Source organism: Tinamus guttatus, unplaced genomic scaffold (genome assembly GCF_059628265.1).
Source record: "Tinamus guttatus ecotype Peru unplaced genomic scaffold, ASM5962826v1 Tinamus_guttatus_pri_ptg000026l, whole genome shotgun sequence".
Lineage (NCBI taxonomy): Eukaryota > Metazoa > Chordata > Aves > Tinamiformes > Tinamidae > Tinamus > Tinamus guttatus.
In genome coordinates this window covers 197,779-219,871 of record NW_028288560.1, presented here as the reverse complement: position 1 = coordinate 219,871, position 22,093 = coordinate 197,779, and the positions used below count along the sequence as shown (strand labels likewise).

At 42.3% G+C, this 22,093-nt stretch overlaps 2 protein-coding genes across 3 annotated transcripts in view; both read left to right on the top strand.

Moving 5' to 3' along the window:
- The window catches only part of STIMATE (STIM activating enhancer), a 28,585-nt gene extending 19,037 nt beyond the window's left edge, over positions 1 to 9,548 (top strand). The window contains exons 4-8 of one of the 2 annotated variants that reach the window (XM_010211926.2): positions 261 to 382; positions 5,514 to 5,626; positions 6,536 to 6,613; positions 7,475 to 7,624; positions 9,145 to 9,548. In XM_010211926.2, coding sequence (XP_010210228.2) covers positions 261 to 382; positions 5,514 to 5,626; positions 6,536 to 6,613; positions 7,475 to 7,624; positions 9,145 to 9,261 — 580 coding nt within the window. In that variant the 3' untranslated portion in view covers positions 9,262 to 9,548. The remainder of the gene's footprint in view (positions 1 to 260; positions 383 to 5,513; positions 5,627 to 6,535; positions 6,614 to 7,474; positions 7,625 to 9,144) is intronic. The other variant, XM_088527063.1, reaches the window with a different exon arrangement.
- Positions 9,549 to 15,771: 6,223 nt separating this feature from the next.
- Positions 15,772 to 19,574, top strand: MUSTN1 (musculoskeletal, embryonic nuclear protein 1). Its single transcript, XM_088527074.1, has 3 exons — positions 15,772 to 16,088; positions 18,682 to 18,802; positions 19,466 to 19,574. The coding sequence occupies exons 1-3, from the start codon at positions 16,080 to 16,082 to the stop codon at positions 19,570 to 19,572; spliced, it is 237 nt and encodes a 78-aa protein (XP_088383200.1). The 5' UTR covers positions 15,772 to 16,079; the 3' UTR covers positions 19,573 to 19,574.
- Positions 19,575 to 22,093: the final 2,519 nt, after the last annotated feature.

The following is a 22,093-nucleotide window of genomic DNA, read 5'->3' as shown; positions in this document are numbered from 1 at the left end:
CACACACCAAAGTTAGTGGAAATGTAACTGGAAGCTTAACGTGAAGCCCAGAAACAGGGGCTCTTCTAAAGCTATTTTAAAACTTAGACTGACTCTGCAATTTTGAGACTAAGTGGATAAATGATCGATTTTTAGTCTTACAGTACTCTGGCTTTTCAACTTATATGCACATACCTTCTACTATCAACTGTGGTGTTGCAAGAAACTGAACTTTTAGGAAACTCACCCTTGATTTCTTTTACCTGTTTGTTTTCTTTCAGGTACCTTATAAACTTCTTGTTAGATGCCACGCTAGGGATGCTGTTAATCTACGCTGGGATTCGGGCAGTCAGCAGCATCGTGGAGTGGCAACAGTGGGAGTCCCTTCGCTTTGGTGAATATGGTAAATGTTTCTCTACTTGTGCTGAGATGTTTCTGAGACAGAATTTCAGAATATTTCACTTATCGGACTATCCTAAAATCATTACATATCTCACAAGAGTCTCTTTAAGTTCTGTAGTTTGCCATGTAATCTATATACTTAATAACTGTAGGTTTGCAGGTGCCCTAAAAAAGCAGTTTCAGATGTATGCTCTTAGGAGAAATAACTATTATTAATGTAACTATAGAAATAAGTATAATACCATTAGTGCAGTGGTAACTTTATTTTCATTTATGTAGACTAGTTATGTAGCCCTTTGGGTGCAGTTCTCTGACCATTTAAGCTACTTTGTCAGCACTGCCTGTTTATCTGCTTTGTTCCCAACTACCAATCTCCAAATGCTTCTGCTCTTTTCCTTGGACTTGTACTCCTCTGACCCTTTAGAGGATTGATTTCCCTTTAGAGGATTGATGTGGAGAGCAAAGCCAATAGAAAATTTACCATATAGACAGTAGTAAAGAGCAGTCTTTTAGGCCTGTTCCCAGACTTGGCTCCCCAAAAGATTGGGGTCCTATTTAGGATGCTACTAAACTACCCTTGAAGTCCCCTTTTCTGATTGTCAATTTGGCTTGGAGTCCTTTCAGTCCGTTTGAGCACCTCCTAGACCGTGTAAATTTGGTTTTGAATTTGGAGGAAATTTCTTTGTGCATCTGTTACATAACCGTATGATTCTTTTTTAATGGCCTACTCTGTTTTTTCTATAGTGAGCCTGTTCATATTTTAATAAATCATAAGGCATCTGTGGTTGAATTAGCTAAGTTCTGCAGGTGAACACGTTAGTTGTGTTCTGCAGGGGAGGCAGGGTGGGATCCTGTCTTGTCATTTTGAGTTAGGAGATTGAAAGTGCTTAAAACTTGTTCATCAAGTATTTCTTCTCCTTGTGCATGCGTATAAATGATGCAGGAAATAATGTAATTCCCCTTGCCAATATCAGGATGTTTTCTCAGTGACTGACTTCCATTTTTGTGTCTTCATTTCACGTGCTGTCTCTGAACATAGTTATTGCAGAGTGTGTTGCACATCTGTGTTTTCATTAATTATGTGGGGAAAGCTCCTTATGTAAAGAGAATTAGAGAACAGGTAGAAAGTGATTAGACTGCTGTGTGGTAAGTTAGACCTTATATAAGAAATAAGGAAGTGTCTATAAGGTGCCTTGCAACATTCAGCACCCTCTTTTAAGTACACATTCTGTCAAGTGCAATTTAAAAAGGAATAAGGAAGAATACGTTTAGATTTAGTACTCGAAGGTAAACCGGGGTGTGTAGAGCAAACGTAGAGCTATTTTAGAAGATTTGGGTGTTTTGTTTGAAATAGGAAGGAAGTCCTTGCTTTTTCACCTGTTAACAAATGAGGAAAAACAACCAGGAGTCCCCAAATAAGCCTCCTTTTTTGCCCGAGCTCTGCTGTTTGTATTGGTAGTGCCCAGATAATGATTTGTCGCAGTTCTCACGGTGAGCTCATTTCCCTTCTTAGCTCTATTACTTGATCCCTGGTCATTCACTGCTTGAGAAGCTGTCACCAAAATAGCAGTGGTCCTGCTGGGTTTAAAAGGCCCTCTTGATACAGAGGGTAGTTTTCAAGTGGAAATACCTCAAGGAGAGAATGGCTTCCAAAACCCAAACATTCAGAAATAGTTGCTGTCTGCAGAGCAGAGCGACCCTGCATGCTGATTTATGGGCCGAGCAGCCTGACGCTGCCACGAGGGCTTTTGGTGGCACAATTGCCACATTTTCGAGGCTTCTCGTCCTGTTGCCACACTCGGCGTGCCAGGAGCTGGATTTTTATAGACGAGTGGAATCACTTCATAGACTTGAGCACATAAGAAAGATAAAAACAGTTGTGATTTGTACTGAGAAGAATGTTCCCTGATACCATGTACAAAACATTCTCCGTCCCGTCTATATTAGATTACTTTAGCTGTTGCAAGTAGGAAACAGGTGTTTAAATCCCTCTTTGTCAAAATGACCCATATTGGCAACTATACCCTTCTGTGCTCTCTTTGCTTGCCCTTGCTTCTCATCTGGGAAAGTTTAGGAAAAGTATTTCTTCTTGCTCTAGCTCTTTGTGTGCCTTGCAAAATAACTTCATTAATTTACTTACAGTCTTGTAGAATAGACACTTACCACAAACCTGTTTTGAGGTATTTTGGAGGAGTTCTGTGGGCTTTTTAAAGGAAATTCTTCTGGGCATGAGAAGAAACAAGTTACCACATAGAGGACTGCAGCGTTTTGTTCAGCTGAGTGGCTGACTCAACTCTGCTTAGTACATTCTAGTTCCTTCATTGCTCAGCATTTTCAAAAAATGCTACTGCTGTTGTCACCTGTTGATTCCCAAGGACTCAAAATTTTCTGTTTTAATATGCTTTTCTTGCTGCAACAACACTGGTACTCATTTGCTAGTTTATTCTACACGTGTAAGTTCTATGTGACAGATATAAAATCAGAAATCAAGATAGACTGGCCACGAATCTTTGGAAACAAAATTAATGTTTATTACTTCAACATCAGGTTTTGAGTTCAGTTTGTGTACTGAATCTTTGAATGTGCAACTGTCCCAAAAATTCTTGGGATAAACCTATTGGATGTGGTGATGCTATTTAACTTCTGCTTTTTCCTCTTCAGTTGCATAGTTTGTAGAATAGAATAAATTATGTAGGAAAGCATCCCTGGAGGTTGCCTAATCCAATCTCCTCCTCAAAACAGGGTTAACTTCAAAGCTAGATCAGGTTGCTCAGGGCATAGTCCAGTGCAGTTTTGAAGTTACTCATGGATGGAGATTTACCAAACCCTTGGGCAAGCTGCTGCAGTGCTTAACCACTCTTACTGTGAATTTTTCTTCCCTGTGTTGAGCAGAATTTCTCTTGCTGTGGCTTGTGACCGTTGCCTCTTGGCTTTCCCTGTGCATCTTTGGGAGTGGGGCTCACATTTTCTTTATAACCCTCCTTTTGCACAGCACAAGGCTGCAGTTACCTTCTCCCTTCATCCCCTCCAGATGGAGCAATCCCAGGTCCTCAACTTCTCCTTGTGTAGCTCATGGTCTGGCCCATTCTGTAGCAGCCTCAGGACTTTGTATTTGCTGCTGTTGCATTGCATGGGATTCGTGCTGGCTCATTTCTCCAGTGTGCCCAGGACCACCCTCTGCAGCACTATCCTTCAGGGAGAAAACCATTCCTGCCAGCTTGGTCTCATCCCTGACTTCTCTTAGGGTGTATTTCTTACCATGGAGGGGTAATATACTCTTTATCCCAGTATCTGTGTTGCAGGGTGCAACTAATAACCAACTACCAGTTAGTTTTCAAAGTCTTTGAGCCTGACAGTCAAGTGAAACTTTTTGCCTACGTTATAATTCCACCCATCCAGTCCCTGTCTTCCCAGTTTGTCCGCAAAGATGCTGTGGAAGACTCTGTCCAAAGACTTGCTAAGGTCAAGGTAAACCACATCCACTGGTTTTCCCTCTTCTCCTCCCTTACAATTAGAGTCAAAAGCTAATTTTAAAAATACAGCAGCACACACACAAAAGTCAGATAGATAGAATTTAATATATGCAACTTCTGGACTTCCTAAATACATAAAATGACATCCATCATGGAGAAGAGTGCTCATGGGTGACAGTGCTCAACCGAATTTGTAATAAGGGATTTTACAATTTTTGGACATGCCACATGGCCAGCCTCATGCTGCAGTTGAAAGCAGATTGGAAGAGAGCTCAGAATAAATGGCTAAGACTTCAACAGTAAGTCTGTTCCTAAAGTTAGATTTTTTTTCCATATTCCTTTCTTAGTGAAGAAAAATGGAGAATACTGATAAAGAATGTGGCATATAATAATTCGTTAAAATTTCATTCTCCAGTATGGCTCAGGATTTGTATCCCCCAAAGAATCACAATTGCTTCAAGTCACTGCTGATGTTTTCTCCTCAAATTTCTCTCTCTGTGTGTCCTTTTTTAAGCACCATAAGCCTTAGACTGCAGGAAATAATGAAAAACTTGAGCTTTTTTAGCCATTTTCTATTTACTGCTTAGCAGTGATCATCACAATATAAATTTCTGTAGGAAAATTGTTTTGGGCTCCAGTCTGATTCATCAGTTTCTCTTTGCTCTTTGTAGCATTTGAGCAGCAAGAAATAAATCTCAAGATAATTATTAATACTGAAAACCTTTCAAAAATGTTCTAGAAAAGGAAGCGGCCATTAGGCATTACAAATATATAATGGCATCTGATTTTCCATTACACATTATTCTTCTCCGGGCTCAAAATTGTTCAGCTCTGTTTGAAGATGTTGCAGGAAACTTTGGGGAGCAATCCTCCAAATCTTCTGTTTTCCGATGAAGTATTGCAAATATATTTGAACTGTGAAATCTGGATGATACAGTGCACTGTCCCTTATTTTATTTATTTTTTCTTTCTTTCTTCCTTTATTTAGTGTCTCACAGCCTGCATAGTTTTTCTGTTCAAATATTTATGCCAGATGGTTTTTATTCTGAACTGGCAGAGATAACTTCATTTTTTCTTTCACTGTGCTGCATCCCAATAAGATTGAGCAGAATTTCAAAGCCTTTCAGAGCTGAATTAGAATCAATTCTTAATTTTTTGTTCAATTAATTTTTCTTTTGGCAGGTAGCTTTTTTATATCAACTCATGCACACCCATTGCCCCAATTATGATTGGTTACCTTCGATTACTAGCTTTCTGTAGGAAAATATTTTCTTGAAGGTAGACTATCAAGATTGGCAGAAATATCACACTTAAATCTTTTGCTTCACACCTGGTAATTTTTAATACTTTTTTCTTTTCCACTTAGGAAACCTAATGCTTTAGGATAGAGGGAGAAAATTAAAATTTAGTGAGAAACAAATGGGATTGTTTGGCATAGAAGAGTGCCTACATAACCAGCTCCTGCAGAATCGGCTAAAATCCTGTTACCTTCAGCTTTTATTACAAAGTTAGAGGGATGGGGAGGAGCAAGAGCACCAAGGAGGCTGGCGAAGACGCTTTAAAAGGATTATTCAGCTTGGTCTATTCTAATCTTCTCTAAAATATTTATTGAAGTAAAATAATGACATGTACCTGTGGAGCCTTTTGTCTTTTTTGCAGGTGACCCGCTGAAGTGCAGTGCATGGATGGGCCAGTGTGGTCTGTACATAATTATCATGATGTTTGAGAAAACTGTCATCATTATAGTGCTTCTAATACCTCAGTGGAAAGAGGTTGGTGTTTGCACAGCATTTGGATTTCTGGTGGAAGAAGTCACAAAGCAGTAGATTATTCAATACCCTTTTTTAGCTTGGCTTATCTCCCAGTGTCACAACTTCCTATAGTTGATGCCATTTAGCTCTCTCATAGTGGTATGTTCTTGTGCCTTGATTAGGATACAGCTAAAGAGGCTTTCTGGCATCCATTGCTGGTGATATCCTATTACATTTTGGTTTTACTGTATACTGTGGTGTGTAAAATTACACTGTATCTACTTGTCTGAGCACTCTAGAAATAGCTAACTGGTTTGTCTGTCTTTTTTAATTTAGCCCAAATGTAAACTTCTTTTTGGGGGGTATTGTTTTCTGAAGAACCATTTTTGTGACCTTGTTGCCTCATCTAAACTGTACAATTCCAGGAATTCACAATGGATTAGTGAAGCTGATGGTTAGCAACACGGCTGTTTTCATAGAATCTGTGCACTTTAATATTCAAAGTGATGATGCTTGTTGCTGTAGCAAACTGAAGCCCGTTAGTCACTTAATGCATGTTCTAGACTCATCCAGAAATCAGGAGTCTTCTCTCACTGTGTATTTTGTGAAGCTTTATTTGAAGCTTCAGTTGGCTTTCAATTACCGAAACACACAACTTATAAATGTTCTTTGGGAGCTCTGAAATGTAGGAGATAGTTCTTAAAAAGTTCTTCAGGCTTCTGTAAACAGAAGTGACTAAGATGTCAGCCCCACTTACTACTGCTGCAATTTATTAGCTGTCCTAAATACTTTCCTTTTCTACAAAGCTGCCCTTTTTGGTTCATGTACTCTGTTTCTGTAGAATTAACTAGTGCATGAAGAACTGCACTGACTAATCCAGTTGTGTGCACATGCTGCTGTGATCTGAATTTGATCCTTTTCTTTTCACAGGTAGCTTTATTGAATCCTATAGAGAATCCCCAGTTGGAGCTGGCTATCGTCATGCTGATAGTTCCCTTCTTTGTTAATGTTAGTACAACTGCATGCTTCTCTGAGACAGTTACATGTATTTCCCTCTCCCATCTGTTAAATTATTAACATTGATTAAAGTACAACGTGCCGTGGTGTTTCAGTTGCCTTAATTTTAAAAAGGGTATTAAAAAGTGGATAAAATGTGCAGGTATGTAGATTCGATATGGCCAAAATCCAAGTGGAGCCCAGTAACTGGTCGCAGAAGTGCAGCAATGCCTCATAGACCTCCTTGGGCTTATGACTTCAGGAGATTGGATGCAATATTGCATTACTGTCAAAGAGATTCTAAAATTATGGTGAAATTTGAATTAGGAAGTACTCGATCTAATAATAACTGTACAACTAGGTATCCTGTGTGTCTCTGTAGCTAATAGTGGTTGGCATAGGAAGGAGGAGAATAAAAGGAATATCCCTAAATATTCCCTTTCAGCAATCTGGAGTTTAGGGACTGCAGCCAGAGATGCAGTCTTTGCAGTTAATAACCCCTCCTGATTGTTTTTTTTCTTCTTTCATTAATTTGTTCAATCATGGATTTTACCCTTGGAGAAGGAAAACTTCATTGCACTAAGATGTCTGCCTGAGACTGTTCACATTTCTATATAAGCAGTTAATGTCATCGCTGAATAGCAGCTATTTTGCTGTCTGTTTCCTTTTCTACCAAGGGATAAATTAGCCATATGCTAGAGCATTTGTGCAGTGTAAAAAAACCTATGTGTCCCTGTGCTTGTACAGGATTTTGTCAGTTTGGCCAACTCGCTTTGATTGTTACATGTCCCTAATTCTGTCCAAATGTTGACCAAATGAACATAGACTAACCTGAAGAAAACTAAACTGTCTCTTCCCACTTCTCTTTACCAGGCATTGATGTTCTGGGTAGTAGATAACTTTCTTATGAAGAAAGGGAAGACAAAAGCTAAACTTGAAGAAAAGGAAGCAGGACAAGATTCAAGAAATGGAAGCAAAGTCCGATACAGAAGAGCAGCATCACATGAGGAATCAGAGTCAGAAGTACGTAGACTTAGCCAGTGCAGTTAACCTGTAGTCCAGTTGCTCCCTCGTGTCACCAGTTTCCTTGTAATACTGTCAATTTTGTTTTGATTTTCTTGGTATCCACCTCTGACTGTGGTTCCTAATATTTGTAGTTGAATGCAGATTAAGAAAACGGCAGTGTCTCAACGCTCACTGGTAGTTATTGTCCTTCCAGACAGGTAGGAGGACACAAGAACATATCTAAATATCACAAATGAACCGTTAAAAATGCTTCTAAAAACACCTGCATAGAATACAAAATTAATCAGTCCAATCTAATTAACCTACTAGCCTACCTTTGAAGTTGGAAGGAAGGGGGGCAAAATAACTGGCTGAGTTTGTGGAGGAGTATTTGTCAGGGCTAGCGTGGCTGCGGTGGCATGGTCACTGGGGACAAGTTGGAGGATATGAAGAGAGCAGCTCTGCAGTCCTGTTGCTGTCTCCTTGGATTTGTTAGCTCTTGAGGTAGCAGGGCGTTTGGATAGGGATGGGTTAAAGTTGTAATATGGTTAGTGTGTTAGGATATGCACAACCAAATATGGGGTTTGCTCAAAATGTGTTTTATTACAGAATAATTTTATTACAGAATAAATTAACCTTTTAAGCATCTGATCATCATGCAGATATTGCAGGATGCTAAGGGTATTACACTGATCTTCAAATCTGCTCAACTAATTAGTTTTCAGTGTTATGCAAATAAACATCAGCTTCCTTTTTTAGCATTGCACATAATCTTGTATCTGAATTTGAATTGATTTAATTAGAGTATTTGTTCTTTCACTTCATTTTCAAAATGTCACAAACAGAACAGTGGAATTTCAGTGGGTCAGGAGTGCTTGTGTAGGATGGCACTACTTAACTAAATATTTCCTATACCTGTCAGAAAAAGACAGGTAAGAGCCTCTGCTGTATATGCAGCTAATTGCCATACAGTTCCTTTTCTTTTTTCAGAGTATTATAAAATGATTTTCAGCTGTATCCAGAAGTAAAAGATGCAAAAAAGGAGAAAAAATGCTTATGTCATTGCCTTGAGTATAACTTTATTCTGAATTGCATTGATTATTTTTCAGTTTGCCTGAAGGATGGGCAGAATTCTTGAAAATAAGTTTCTAGTCACAGTTGGCTGGTGCTGTGTTTCTGAATTGCAAGCAGGGCTATGTTTTTTGCTTATAAATCAGCTGTTATGTTGCAAATGTTGCTAGAGATGTGGTGTGGTCTCTCTCACTTGTTTTTGCAGCAAACCACCTGTATCACTCGGGCGTGCAGGCATCGCTTCTGTGCATTTAGAGTCCATGATTCCAGTAGAGATTAATGCCTCTCGTTTTCATTTGAAATTTACTTTCAGGTAGCACTGATAACAAATCTGAATGAGGTTCAGTAGTCTTGGGCAAATAATAAGGTGTTTTGCAAGTGTAACAAAGAAAAAGGTTAAAAGTAGAAGGAGGGAAGAAAGCGACTTCGCTTCACGTTACTCAGAAGCTGTAATTTCTTTTTCTCAGATCCTCATTTCGGCAGACGATGAGATGGAGGAATCTGACGCTGAAGAGGACCTGCGCAGACTGACCAACCTAAAGCCCATTAAGAAAAAGAAGCATCGTTTTGGTCTGCCTGTATGACACATTCCCTGACCTGTGTATTTGCAGGCATCATGGTAAAAACTTCTCAGTCAGTGGGTTTCAAGGCTGCAATTGCATCTCCCTTTTCATACAGACTGACTCAAAAACAAGGTCTGCCAGCAGAATGCAAGCAGTTGGAAGACTTCCAGTTCAGTTGCACTACAGACACACTGACCAATTATGCAAGAATGTCTTTTCATCATGGTGAAAGCACAGTGTTGTTGAGGACTAGTCACTCAAGTGATTTGTATCTGCCATTTCGGAGAAGATCATAGAGAACAGATACAGGGATCTTTCATTTATGGTTTCTGAATGATGCAGTTTAAGATGTTCTCAAAAAAGGCATTGGAATCAACTAAGTTAACGGAGTATGTTTTGCTACTAAAACTGGCTTTTGCAGCATAATTCCTAGAGCAGAATAGTTTATGGTTACAAGCTGTAACTTAATGTTATTTTTTTAAGTACAAAATGTTTACTTGCTACAAGGTACCTATGGAACTAGTAGGTGGAACAAAGATTTTTTTCCAGGTCTCCTCAAACCTATTTGACTATTTTATATTTAAGTTATATTTTCATACAGTTGTATTTAAAGATGCTTTTTGTTAGAGAAAATGTTGCAGTTCTCTCTTTTTTTTTTTTTTTTTTCCTGCAGAAATGGTCAAAAGATTTGTCACGAGAATCCTATCTGTCCTTGTCTCCTGGTTTAAGATAAAGAGATTGCAAAGGGAAGAGCTCAAGTCACCAAAAAAATGGTCACTAAAAATGACCAAAAAATCACTAAAAATGCAGTCCTAAGTGTGCTTTTGAACACATAATTTAGAAATATCTTTTCTAATAGGAGGTGTTATTTGCATATTTGACAAACGTGCACTTTGGCATATAACAAAGCATCTGCTGTGATAGGTTGCTTATGTGTGGAACAAATATCTAGGGATGACTTCAGTTATTTATGTTTCTTAAGAACCTGTGAGTCTCTCGTGAGTACCTCTCAAATATCCAAAAGACATGGAAAATTTCTTCTGCTTTCCCTTATTTAGAGCCTTCCATACTAGATTTGGATCTCATTGGAGTAGTCGGGCTATGATATTGCAGATAATTCTGTTCCTGCGTGTTCTTTGGTGAAACAGCACTGTTTGACTTAATGTGCTTGCTTTATCTCCCCTCAAAGATTGCACTTCTCATGTTTAGTTTCCTTATAATCTCCTTATCCCATAGCATTCAAAAGGAAAAACAAAAAAGGGAGGTATAATACAGTTGTTGCTGCGTCTGCTGCAGAATTCCTGCAGCTTTCAGTGTCTTTCATCCAATAACTGCAAATGTGCTGATCTTAAACCTTGCAGACGTGTTTTCAGTGGCATCCTTTTGTTTTGCCTAATTTCTAAAGGCTGGTTACTCTTTCAGCAGCTTTTTTCCTTGATTAGTTAAACCTTGTGTAGGACGGGGCACTGTGTCAAAGAGCTGACAACAGAAGTCAATTGCAAGTGTGTTGTAGCATGTGGACGTCAGAAATGTTCCAAGCCTTAAACCAAACGGTTTCGCGCAAAAACTGCTCAGAACTTTTTAAGATTTTTTACATTTTTTATAGATTTACTAGGTCTTAATGTGGTATATTATCCAGACCAGTTAAATGGGGTTCTTGGGCCTTAGTGAATATTGAACTGTGCGCTCCCTTTCTGCTTTCCACTTTTCCAGCATTCCTTTCCACTGTGTGGCCGTTAAGGCAACCAAAATGCCCCCTGACTTCAGGTGTCCCCTGCCGAAAAGGGACATTTTACCAAGCCCAATGTAAGAGTTTATTTGAGCCACTGACCTCTGTTACTGTGCACTGAATTAACTGCAATAAGCTTAAATACTAGAGTTTCTTTTAGACTGAAACTAGAAACTAATGACAAGGAATGCTTGAGTTATTCTGAAATGGGAGCAAAGGGGCAGGAGGACGGGGAAATGTCCCTGAGCAGAGTTGCCTCTGCTTTAGGCTTTTTTCCTTTTGCTGTATTCCACTGATTAGTGACTTGCATCTTGTCTTAAGTCTTTATCATTGGGCAGGCTCATATTTCCCCAAGTGCAGTGCTCCAAGGAATTCATCTTCATTAATGGAATCATCTCATGCAGCTTACTCTTCCAAAGAGATTTAAGAGTCAGGACTTGCTCCTGTCACAAACAGCAGCGATGTTTTATTATATTTTACTCTTTTTAGCATAGGATTTGATGTGTTTCATACAGCACCACGTGCTGCTGTGCAGCCAGTGCTGCCGTGTCCGTCCCCAGAGGTAACGGAGCAGCGCACACAGACTGAGCTGCACAAGCTTTCGTTTTACCTTCCTTTTCCCTTCTCTGGTTATTGAGATTATGAACATGATTTCTGTTCCTAGCCTCATGTTTAGTCTGTGAAATGTTGGTATAAAATTCTGGCCTTAATCATGTGAAATGTTTGTTTTGAGCAGACCTCAAACTTAGTGACCGAGTACAAAGCAGAAGGCCCTGAGGAGCAGTTTCTTGAAGGTGGCTATAGTGAAGTTGTAAGAATGCCTAATTTTTCCTGTCTTATGTACTTAAATATCAGTTGTTTGGGGATTTTAGAATGCCTCACAAAATGGCAGTAAAAGCACTATGAGCCAAAAAAAAGTATTCTAAATACCACAGTAATAGCAGAGGAGCGTATCTGTACAGGGGAAAAACCAATTCTTTCTCTGTGTATAAAAAAAAAATATTTTCAGCTTTAACCAAATAACAAAAACTTGTGTTTTTTTTTTTCTACTCAGTTTTCGTTCTTATATGAAAAAGACACGGAAATGTAAAATGGGCAGGTTGCCTCTCTGTGAGATGGAAGTTATATACGAGGTGAATATCGGAACGCTTGCGGCAGGTGCAGGATTGCGGGATTTGGTCTGAAGAGCCTCTGTGCTAGGAAGGGAAACCTCTGCCTCGTGCTCTGCGGCGTCTGGCTGCTCAGTGACAGCTATTGATAGGGCAGTCGGAAATAATTCTTTTCATAAAGAGTTGATCTGATAATATTACAGTACAGTGATGTTTCTGTTAGCCTGGCATTTGCCCTTGAAGTTAGTGACTGATAAATGCACATCAGGACAACTCATTGCAAAGGATTAATTCAGACTGAGCTTAGGAGAAAAAGGAAGAAGTAATTCTATTGTTTCTTTAAGGAAAATAAGCTATGGAGTGTACCCCAAAGTCAGAGTAAGAGGCTGTATCGTGCCGAAGAGATGCAGAAATATTGGTGGAGATCAAGTTTAGCATGAGTGGTTAACTTGTGTGTTTTAACTGTTCTAATATCTGGCCTGTGACACATCTGTGTAAATTTGAAAACACTGGTGTTGTCTAATACGTGGTTTTAAAATTCCAGCTTTAAGGGGTTCCCAAGGGGTTCAGGTCCCCTTGTCTTTCTGTAAGCAGGCGAAACGCTGCATGCTGCCGTTGCTAACTGCAGTGTCCCATAGCTGCTCTCCAGGGAACACGCAGATGGAGTTGCAATTCGAGCAACGCAAGGTGCGCGCCGACTGTGAGGGCCTTCTGCCACGGGGCTCCGCTGACGCCCGTGCCGCTTCGCTCTGCCTTTTTTCTTTCTTTTTTTCCAAGGGAAAGCAGTAATGAAGGTGAACAAATCCAGCCACGTCGGATCAGAGTGAGATCCGCAGCATCAGGTCAGAGTGAGATCTGCAGCATAAGTGTGTAAACGTTTTTTTTTTTTTTTTAAAGGTATTTCAAGTTTCCAGTTCAGTTGCTGAAAATGACTACTATGGTTTTACAAAGTAAAACTGCAGTATCTTTAAAAAAGGGACTCTTTTGTAGGTGTGTTTGTCTTGCGTGGGTATCCGTCTCCAATTGAACGTTGGGTTTGTTTGTAAGTAAATTCAGAGTAGAGCCTGTGTGAGCAACACCGACAGCTGTGTGCTGCTGCCCTCCGTTTGGACCATACTGTTTAATCAGTGGTGTTACCCTGAACTTCTAAGGGTATCTGATGTAATGACATTGTATAATGGTTTACAATAAAGTTTGACTTATTACAGATTCGTACACTTGTTCTTTGCTCCCTCTCTTTAAAAGTGAATGTGCCTCAGTGTTCATCGTGTGCTCTTGCATGCAGCAGGTTGTGCTACGGAGTTGAACATCAGAACTCAGATTTAATTTTCTGCACTCCCAGGTGGTGTTAATTTTGCTGTATTCCTACACCTTAACAGTGGGTCCAGGTTCAAAAGAAAGGGCTGCTACTGTTGGGGAGCAAATTTTGTTTGCAACTAAAGAATCCTTCAAAGCTGCTCTCAAATTTGTCCCTGTTCCTGAGGATGCTCAGGGCATGCACATGGAGGGTGAGCACCTGTATTTTCCCAGTGAAAATAAAACCCTGAATGTGCAGCCAGAGAGCACCTGAGGTGTAACAAGAATGGGTCAGCTTGGAAATTTCTGAGTTTGCCTCCAAGTGTCCTTCCTCTTGGCAGAGGCATAGTCTAACTGAATAACTTGTTCATCTGAATTGTCTTCTGTTCTCCTGATTTGTTTGCAGAAGGTAGTAGAAGCCCCAGCAGAGGGGGAAGGTATGGTGAGTATCTCCCAGGATGTGGGAGGAATAGGGAAGGCTTTTAGGAGAAAAGAAGACTGGCTCCCTGTGAAGCTGTATATACAGATGACTATTTTTTTTTTAAGGGTAGGAGCTTGAGACCTTTATGGCAGCACAGGGCAGAAATCCTGTTCTTGGCCAACCTCTGCTTCTATCACCGCTTCCTTCAAGGATAATCTTCCGCCTTTCAGGCCTGTAATTCCAGTGAGGGATGTTAGTTTCTTGGGGAGGATGTGTCTCCTGTAAGCAGCTCTCTTTGCAGCCTTGGTGGCCAGCGTGTGTAAAGTCACTGAATGTTCCCCATTCGTCACCACATTTTGGTTAAGAGTTGATTTTCAGCAAAGGGGTTTCCACACCCTGTGTCCTGGAGGAAGGCGGGGGAGGGCTAATTGCATTAAAGTTAATAGCCACTGTGGTTGTGCTTGTTCTTCAGCATGTAGGAAAGGCAGTTTAATGAAAGAGAGCAAAATTGCCTGGACTGCGGATGATGCCTAGGAGAGCTTCAAGCTAAGTTGCCTACCTGAGTGGATGCCTCATCTCCCACCCCCAATGGCATGTAAGGTATGCGCATTTTGTCTGTATAAATTATATTGCCACAAAAGCATGACTTTTATTGTATTTTAGATGAGGATGGTGCAGCACCAGTGCAATCAAGTAGTTTTAAAAGCTCAAGGGAGCAAAGCAGTTCTAACTGCTCACTTTAAACATGCAGACTATTATCTTCCTACTGTAGTAGCGTCAGAAAGGTGATGCTTATCGGTATGGATAGAGAGGCATTAATTTTGCATAGTGAGGAAAATTGTTTTCCCTAAAGCTGATTTTTTTTTTGCTACTGTTTTGTTAGTCTGCAGGTTCTGCCTTTCACCAGAAACTTTTCCTCTGGTTTTCGAAACCACTGTTTTAAAATAGAAACTCAACACAAAGAGGGCTGGCTAAGTGCATGATATCCAAACTGCTTCTAAACTTTGCAAAAATACTTATAATGTTTTTACTTTGAATGGTAATATAGAGGAAAGCATGTTTTTAGGCCTGGGGAGAGGTCAGCTGGAAAGCTAAAAGGGGCACTTAGGGACCTGGGGATGGCCAACCCGAAAATCACAGTGTTTCAGTCACAGGGGTCTAATGCTGCACTACTGTGGTTGTGTTTTTAGAAGGAAAAATATTGATTAAACTTTGCCTCCTGTGCTTCTCTCTGTAGATTAACCAAAATGCAGAGCTCAAGAAAAGCCTGGGGAACATTTTCTAGCACTGCAGCAGTCAGCGTTCCTGTTAAAAGGCATCTGGAGGTATGGCCAGTCTACCTTTCCCATATTTAAAAAGCAAAAAAAAATTATGGGAGTTTGAGTTTATATTAGGTGTTTACTGTAGTCACAGAAGTTGATTTTTTTAATGATGTAAAGAATTTACAAGATAGTAAAAAAAAATGGATAAAAGCGGGTGAGGGGAAGCCCTCCCCCCCACCCCCAAAAAGTCTCCCTTTAATCACAATTAACAGTCAGGCTTAGGGTTTCTTTTCCTTAATAAAGAAAATACACAGGGGGCAACTCTTGCGTTTTGGAGAAGGCTTTAGTGCCGTCAGTGCCTATGCTGGGGGCACCGACGTAAGCCGTTCCTGTGCCCGAGTGGGGGCAATGATGAAGTTTTCTCACGCAGCTGCAAGTAGAAAGTGATTTTATCCTCCCGAGCGCGCACGAGCTGACATCAGAGTGAGCTCAGCAGCGGAGCGGCGGGGGGAAACGTTGCGTTTTAGCAATGATCCAAACCACACGCAACGCTGCAGCGCCAAGTACCAACGCAAACGACGTCAGAGAGGGCACGGTCCCGCGTTCCCAGTCCAAGGGATGCACCTAATATTTACGGAACGTGGCTTTCTTGGACGGGGAAAGAGGCGCTCTGCTGTTGTCCTTGTATCCGTAACAAAGCGTTGCCTTTTGGAGTTATAAATAGAGCCCCCGCGGGCTCCGCGGCCACTGTCTCCACAGTGTAGCCGTGCGGGCTCAGCTGTCTCGCTGAGCTCCAGCCGCCGCCTAAATCCTGCGCGCCCGAGTCATCCCTAAGAATAAACCTCCCGGGAACAACAGCCCGCGTCAAGCGGGAACACCCCGGGCTCTGCTTTGGGAAAGTGACCCAGCTCATGACTCCCCTCTAGGTGCTCTATATAAGCCCAGGAAAACAACAGGCGCAGAGGACAGTGGAACGAAGCCGGGGAACATCCCGTGGGAAGGATTACGGAAACGCTGCCGTTATGTCACAGGTATGGGGCACCGGGAAACCCAGCAAATCCACTGCTGCTTTAGGTGGCTTGCACCAGGGCCTTGTTAGCAAGTTATTCTCAGGAAGCAGGGAATTCTGCTCTGCTCATCTAGTTGACCTCTTTCATTATTTTGAAGTGCTTAAGCACTTTGCAGAGTTTAACAAGTGGGTCGTGATGAGTGATTATTTGATGAAGAAAGCAAACAGCTCCCCTCTGCATGGCTGATTAGATTAGCCTTTAATATTCTGGTTTGCTATAAATATTACAGGAAAGGAAAAAATAACTCGTATTGTCCTAGTTTATAGTATTTCTCTGTAGGAATGTTTTCTGCTTTTCCAGCACACTTTCTCGGGCCGTGATTTGAAGTTCTTGAGGAATACACAAATTGAGAGTAGCTTTGAAAGGACATGGTATTCTGAAATGTGCTGCCTCTCCTTTAAAGTGAATCTTAACCTGATAACATGCAGGAAAAAAAAGAGGGGTGGGTAGGACCGGAAATTACAGCTGTCAAGATGAAATACCAAAGACTGAAATTTTGTACTGGAAATCCTCATGTTCAATTTGTGACTAAGAGTTTGGCTTTACCACGCTCTCTCATTTTCAAGGTGATCCTAAAATTAGCTCTGTTTCTGTGCATTTTTCGGGCGCTGTCTACGTGAACACAAGTTCCAGCTGCCCGACACAGCCCTCTTCCCCGTGCGAGTCCACACGGTGGGTGAAGAGCAGCGTGAGAGCAGGGGCAGGAGGGAGGAGAGGGATCTTTGGGAGCCGCTCCTGCTGCTTCCCTTTGCTCCGGGTGAGAGGAGCGCAGCAGGCTCCCTTACAGCTCCCCTAAACCAACCACCAGGCTTTGCCATCGCCCTCCGAGGCTCCTGACACGCTGCCCTGGGCGGTGATTTGGCTTTTTGGGACTAACCAGTTGACTGGAAAATTCTCTGCAGCCTAAGGAGAGGTTTTACCCTAAAACGGCTGGGTGCATTCACCCCTTCTGCCTCTGAGCACCTAAACTGCCTCCTTTGCCACCCGCCCTCCCTAGAAGCTGCTTTGTCCTATTTGGGAAAAAAAAAGCCTTGAAGTTTCAGTCTCCCATCTGTGAAAGTTAAAGGATTTAGCAGGTTCCTTATTCCTGATAAGGCAACAAGTTGCTGCCCCGCGTGGGCTGCCAGACCCCAGGGCTGCTCCCACGCTCTGTGCCGTGTCAGAGCCGCAGGGAATGAGCTCCCTCGCGTGCCCGTTCCCCACGGAGCCGTGCAAATGTCCCTGGAGAGGAGCCACTTGGGGAACGAGCCAAATGACCCAAGACGGTTATGAATTCAGCAGGGTTTTACAGCAGCCCTCTCCCCTGGCTTTCTTTGGCTGTTTGGAGGGTGTTTTTCCCTCGGGATCTCGCAAAAGTCTTGTTTCCCACAGCACATGGTGATGGTGCTGACATCCATCTATTTTTGAGCGTTCCTGGGAGTTCATAGCCAGTAGGAAACATGTTGAACCCCCCTGGCGCAGCTGCCTTCCTCTGCCAGGAGCTGTGCTTGCATAAGCTCCCTTGAACGTATAGCCAAGCCTATAGGTTTGACTCCCTGACTCACACAACTGTGTTTAGCTTTGCAGGTGCTGACCTACAAATGTGTAAGTAGGATCCATCATTGCCAAAATCCAAGCACGAGAAGCCCTGTGTCCGCAGCACTGAACAAAGAGCTTTCCTGTCTGTGGTTCAGTGCACAAATATATGAAAACCGGAGTGTTTGGACATTTAATCGAGCCCTCTCTGAGGGTAGTGAGGGTCTGATGGTTGATCTGCTCCCTCTGCCCTCTCCTCTGAGGTCTGCGTGGTGGGACCTTGACACCCTGGCCTTGAAACACAAAACCACAGAGGGATATTAATAGTGCCAGTTGCTGCTGGCCGATGTTGTGGATTCGAAGTAGTGACTTAGGGGCAGGAATAGCCTGAGGTTTTTGAATGTTATCCCTGTTTTCTACTAGCGGGGTAAACTGTAAACAGGTTTTTCTTTGAAAATCTAATGCACCAGCTTGATAGCACATGTTTTGGTGTTAGACTTTCTTTTCCTTTGTTAGGCTTGGTATTAAAGGTGTGTTCAACACGTGCATCTAAACAACCCCTCAGCGTGCTCAGCTCTCTAAGTTTAGAGGCTGAGCTCTGTAATGGCTGGCTCTCCAGTGTCTTTTGTGCTTTCTTGCAAGTTTTTCCTAGTTCTGATAAATAACTCTGGGTCAAACTTATCCCAGGAGTAGAAACAAAATGATTTAGTCATGAAGATGTAAGGTTTTTTCCAGCTGTTTTTGTTTGATCTTTCTGAACATAAAATAAATTTTTTCTTTTATTTTTTTTAATTAGCACTCCATTAGTACCTGTACACTGAGTACCTGTGTTGAATTTGTTTCCCCTGGTTTGGCTATTTGCAGTTGTGCTACTGTACAGCTGTATAAAGGACCAAGTGCTGCGTGTGTAATCCCAAAGATTAATTAGATGGGCTAATGAATTAGCAACTCTGGGTCTTGTAGCTTTGGGCTAATGCACCTTTATTTGCTGTGTTTCTAAATGTGACATACTGATGTGCTGGCAATACATCTTTCTTAGCCCACCCCTGTGAAGAAGAAGCGTCCTCCAGTGAAGGAGGAAGATCTCAAAGGAGCCAGGGGAAACCTTTCCAAAAATCAGGAAATTAAATCCAAAACCTACCAAGTCATGAAGCAGTGCGGTAAGTCACTTTTCCCTACTAGAAACAATTAAGCAATCTTCCAAAGTCAATCATTAACTTCATTTCTGTCTTCAGCTGAAGCAACAGCCATGTCCACGCTCCCTCGCGTAGCTGTTCAGGCTCTCAAGTCCGTGATTGGCCCATTTGACTCTCACCAATAGGTGCCAACAGGGCTTGGCCTCCAGGGCTCTTTCTTCCTGACTCAGCTTTGCAAAGCAGGAGGTTGAGCCCTGATTTTGCCTTCCGAGTCAGAGTTCAAAGCAAGTTCTGGTCGTATGGCCAGTGCCAATGACTAGTTGAAGATCTGGAGGTCGGGGGAGATAGGGGGTTTCTGGCCTCTGGCCGCTCTGGTGGGTGAGTTCTGCATGTCTGAGGTGAAACCCCTTGGGGGCAATAAAGGGCAGAAGGTGAGAGCAGCCTTACAGACTGATTGCCCTCTCTGTGGGGCTCTGCTTCCATCACCAGAGGGGAGGGACGGGAGAAGCAAAACTGGAGAACCTTAACCACTGGATTCCCAACATCAAACTAGTTTCCAGCTTTCTGAAGCACCTGCAGGGACGACCCTGCCTTGAGGGGCCACTCCACGGTGCTGCCTGCTGTTAACTGCCATAGTTCTGTGTGCCTCAAAATTGACTGTCGCTTCTCCTGGTTTTCTTTTTCAAGAGCAAATGGGCTCAGCAGCACCTTCCATATTCAGCCGAGATCGGACCGGGGGTGAAACAGTCTTTGAGAAGCCCAAAGAAGAGCCGGCCAAGAGCGTCCTGGGCTGACAGCGGAGTCGGACGTGCACTGCTTGGGAGACGGCTACAACAGTTGTCTAGATTGCTGTTCCTTGCATTAAACTCACTGCAGAGCTAAGTAGTTAATTCAATTTCTACTGCAAGTCGTTGCATAGGGAAAGGACTCGTGTCTAAGGATACAACTTTTTATTTTTTATTATGTTTTCTATGTGTTGGATGGTGTTTCCTACAATGGTTTAATTAAAAATCAGGCACAGCTTGGCATACAGTAGACCAATTTCAGCTTGTGCTGAAAGGAATTCTGTGGACTTTTTGACATTAAAGCTATGATCTCGTCTAACTGTCATATGTGAAGAATAAATATTCAAAAGACGTGGTTTCTGTGTCAGTGCAATTTTTTCAAATTGCTCTTGCAAACAGGGAGACAGAGGGAGACAAGAGGAGCCAGGTTGTAGAGTTAACAAAAGTCTGGAGATTCCTGAAATCTCTCCTCAGCCATAGACCTCCCTGTCTAATGTGCTCTGGTTCCCTGCTTGCTGGGAAAATAGATTTTAATTCCCTGGATGTCTGAATTGCAGTGAGGTCTCTGATCCTGCAGAAGAGGGAACAGAGCACCTGAAAACGCAGGGATACTCGATCAGTTTTAGCATTATTTAAAAACTAGAATAAGAGACACATAACTGTTAGAAAGGTTTTCAGCAAATCTTTTCCTGTTCCCTTTGCCAAACTCCATTGCAGTGCTGCCCTCTTTAAAAAAGCAAAAAAAACCCCAGCCTCTCCCACCCCCCTGCAAATATTAAAACCTTGTTTTGAAGAAACATGTCATCAGATTCCCATGGCAGCTTTGCTTTTCTGGTTTAAATTCTTTCATGGAAAATTCCAGCACACAGTGCCCTGGGGGGCTCTGCCAAGGACATGACGGAGTCCTCCAGAGACATTGCATGACGGCCCCTTCTCCACATCCATCCCAGAAAGCAAAATCCTGCAGCGTGATCCAGAAGTCCCAGTAATCCCGGGGAAGAGCTGGGGCTGCTTCTGCAAGGTCTGTGCCCCATCCCACAGCTGTAAGTACCTGCCGTGTGTCCTGCTGTGCCAGGGCTGGGGGAACTGCACGCGGAGGGACAAAACTCAAGCCGTGTTTTGGTCCAACTAGGAATAAGGTGAGACACAAACTATGTGAGCAGCAACTCTGTCCTGTTGGATTATAGACTCTCCTTACAAAATCAAACTCATTCAAGTTGCTTTTTTGCCTTTTTTTTTTTTTTTGGTAACACTATTTCTTTACATGTAGATTTATTGGATTAAAGTTAAACATCAAACCTTTTTTTTCCCTAGACTATAAATTGGAGTTTTTCCCCTGAGGTGGATCTTTTGATTAAAATGTGAATAATCCCTTGCTTTATGGACATCTACTGCAGTTCCTGCAAACTATGAATTCGTGGTGAAACATTTGGCAACATTAAGGTAGGTGCCACTTTTATTTAAACACCAGTTTTAGCTTTGCATAGCCCAGAGCTAGCTAAGAGGGGGGGAAGTTATATTAAAAGTTCTCTGAGCAAGTGAGGAATGCCCAAGAATTTCTTCTCTGCCTCTGTATCCGAACCACGTAATGCATAAAACTTAATGCTTTCTATGGAGACTGCAGGAAGGCTTGGAAAAACAAAAGCAGACAGCACAGGCTGTGTAGCTGCACGTGCAATAGCAAAGTCCTTGAGCTTTAACGAGTGCTTTCCTGAGGAAAAATATCCTTAAAGATAGCCCTGCTGCGTTGCCGTTCTTCTAAGGGCACCCGTTTGTCCATATTTATAAATATTACTGACAAAATTAGTCTGAGTGTCACTGATATATAACCTTTGCTGGTGAGAGATGACTGAGCTGGGGCTTTAGCAAAGCCTCGGCAGCTGCTCGGCAGCTTCCCAAAGCAAACACGGAGCCACTCGGAGCCCAGGAGCCAAAATCCTGATTGGGTTGAAGGAAAACACTGCGCTCTCCTCCCTCTCGGAGCTCCTCTGCCTCTGTTCAGCTTTCTCAGGAGAAGACCCAGCTCCATGGGGGATTTCACACCCCTGCACCCTGCAAGTCCCAGCTGGCAGCTAAAACCCCCAAAGGATTTCACCATTTTGTCCGTTTTTGGTTCCAAGCTTATTTGTTACAGTGAAAAAATGATTCTCTTAACCTGTTAGCTCACCCGCGCGTCTCAGACACCCCAGGGAAGCAAGGCGAGGTATCAATTAGCAGTGTGGAATTTTGCTAACAGCTTTATTTAAAGGGTGTCTTTAGGCTCAATGATTTATGATGCTTTCCAGTAAGCACTAACTACCAGGAATCTTTTAAACCCTTTTTCTTTCTTTTTGAAGGTAGACCTCATTTGCAAAAATGCATTGGAGCCCCATTCAGGGCTGCCTTGTCCCTGGTGTTACAGGAGATGCTTCCCATTAGGAAAATGGCCAAAAAAGATGCCTGTAAAGGGCTGCTGAGACCAGGGGGTGCAGCCCCCCCACCAGAGCCCGTTCCCCTTCCATGGGCTGCCAGGGCTGACATCGTGATGGAA

Coding starts and splice junctions, on each gene's coding strand:
- MUSTN1 (XM_088527074.1), top strand. Junction 18,803..19,465: donor CCAAGTCATGAAGCAGTGCG/GTAAGTCACTTT, acceptor TTCTTTTTCAAG/AGCAAATGGGCTCAGCAGCA.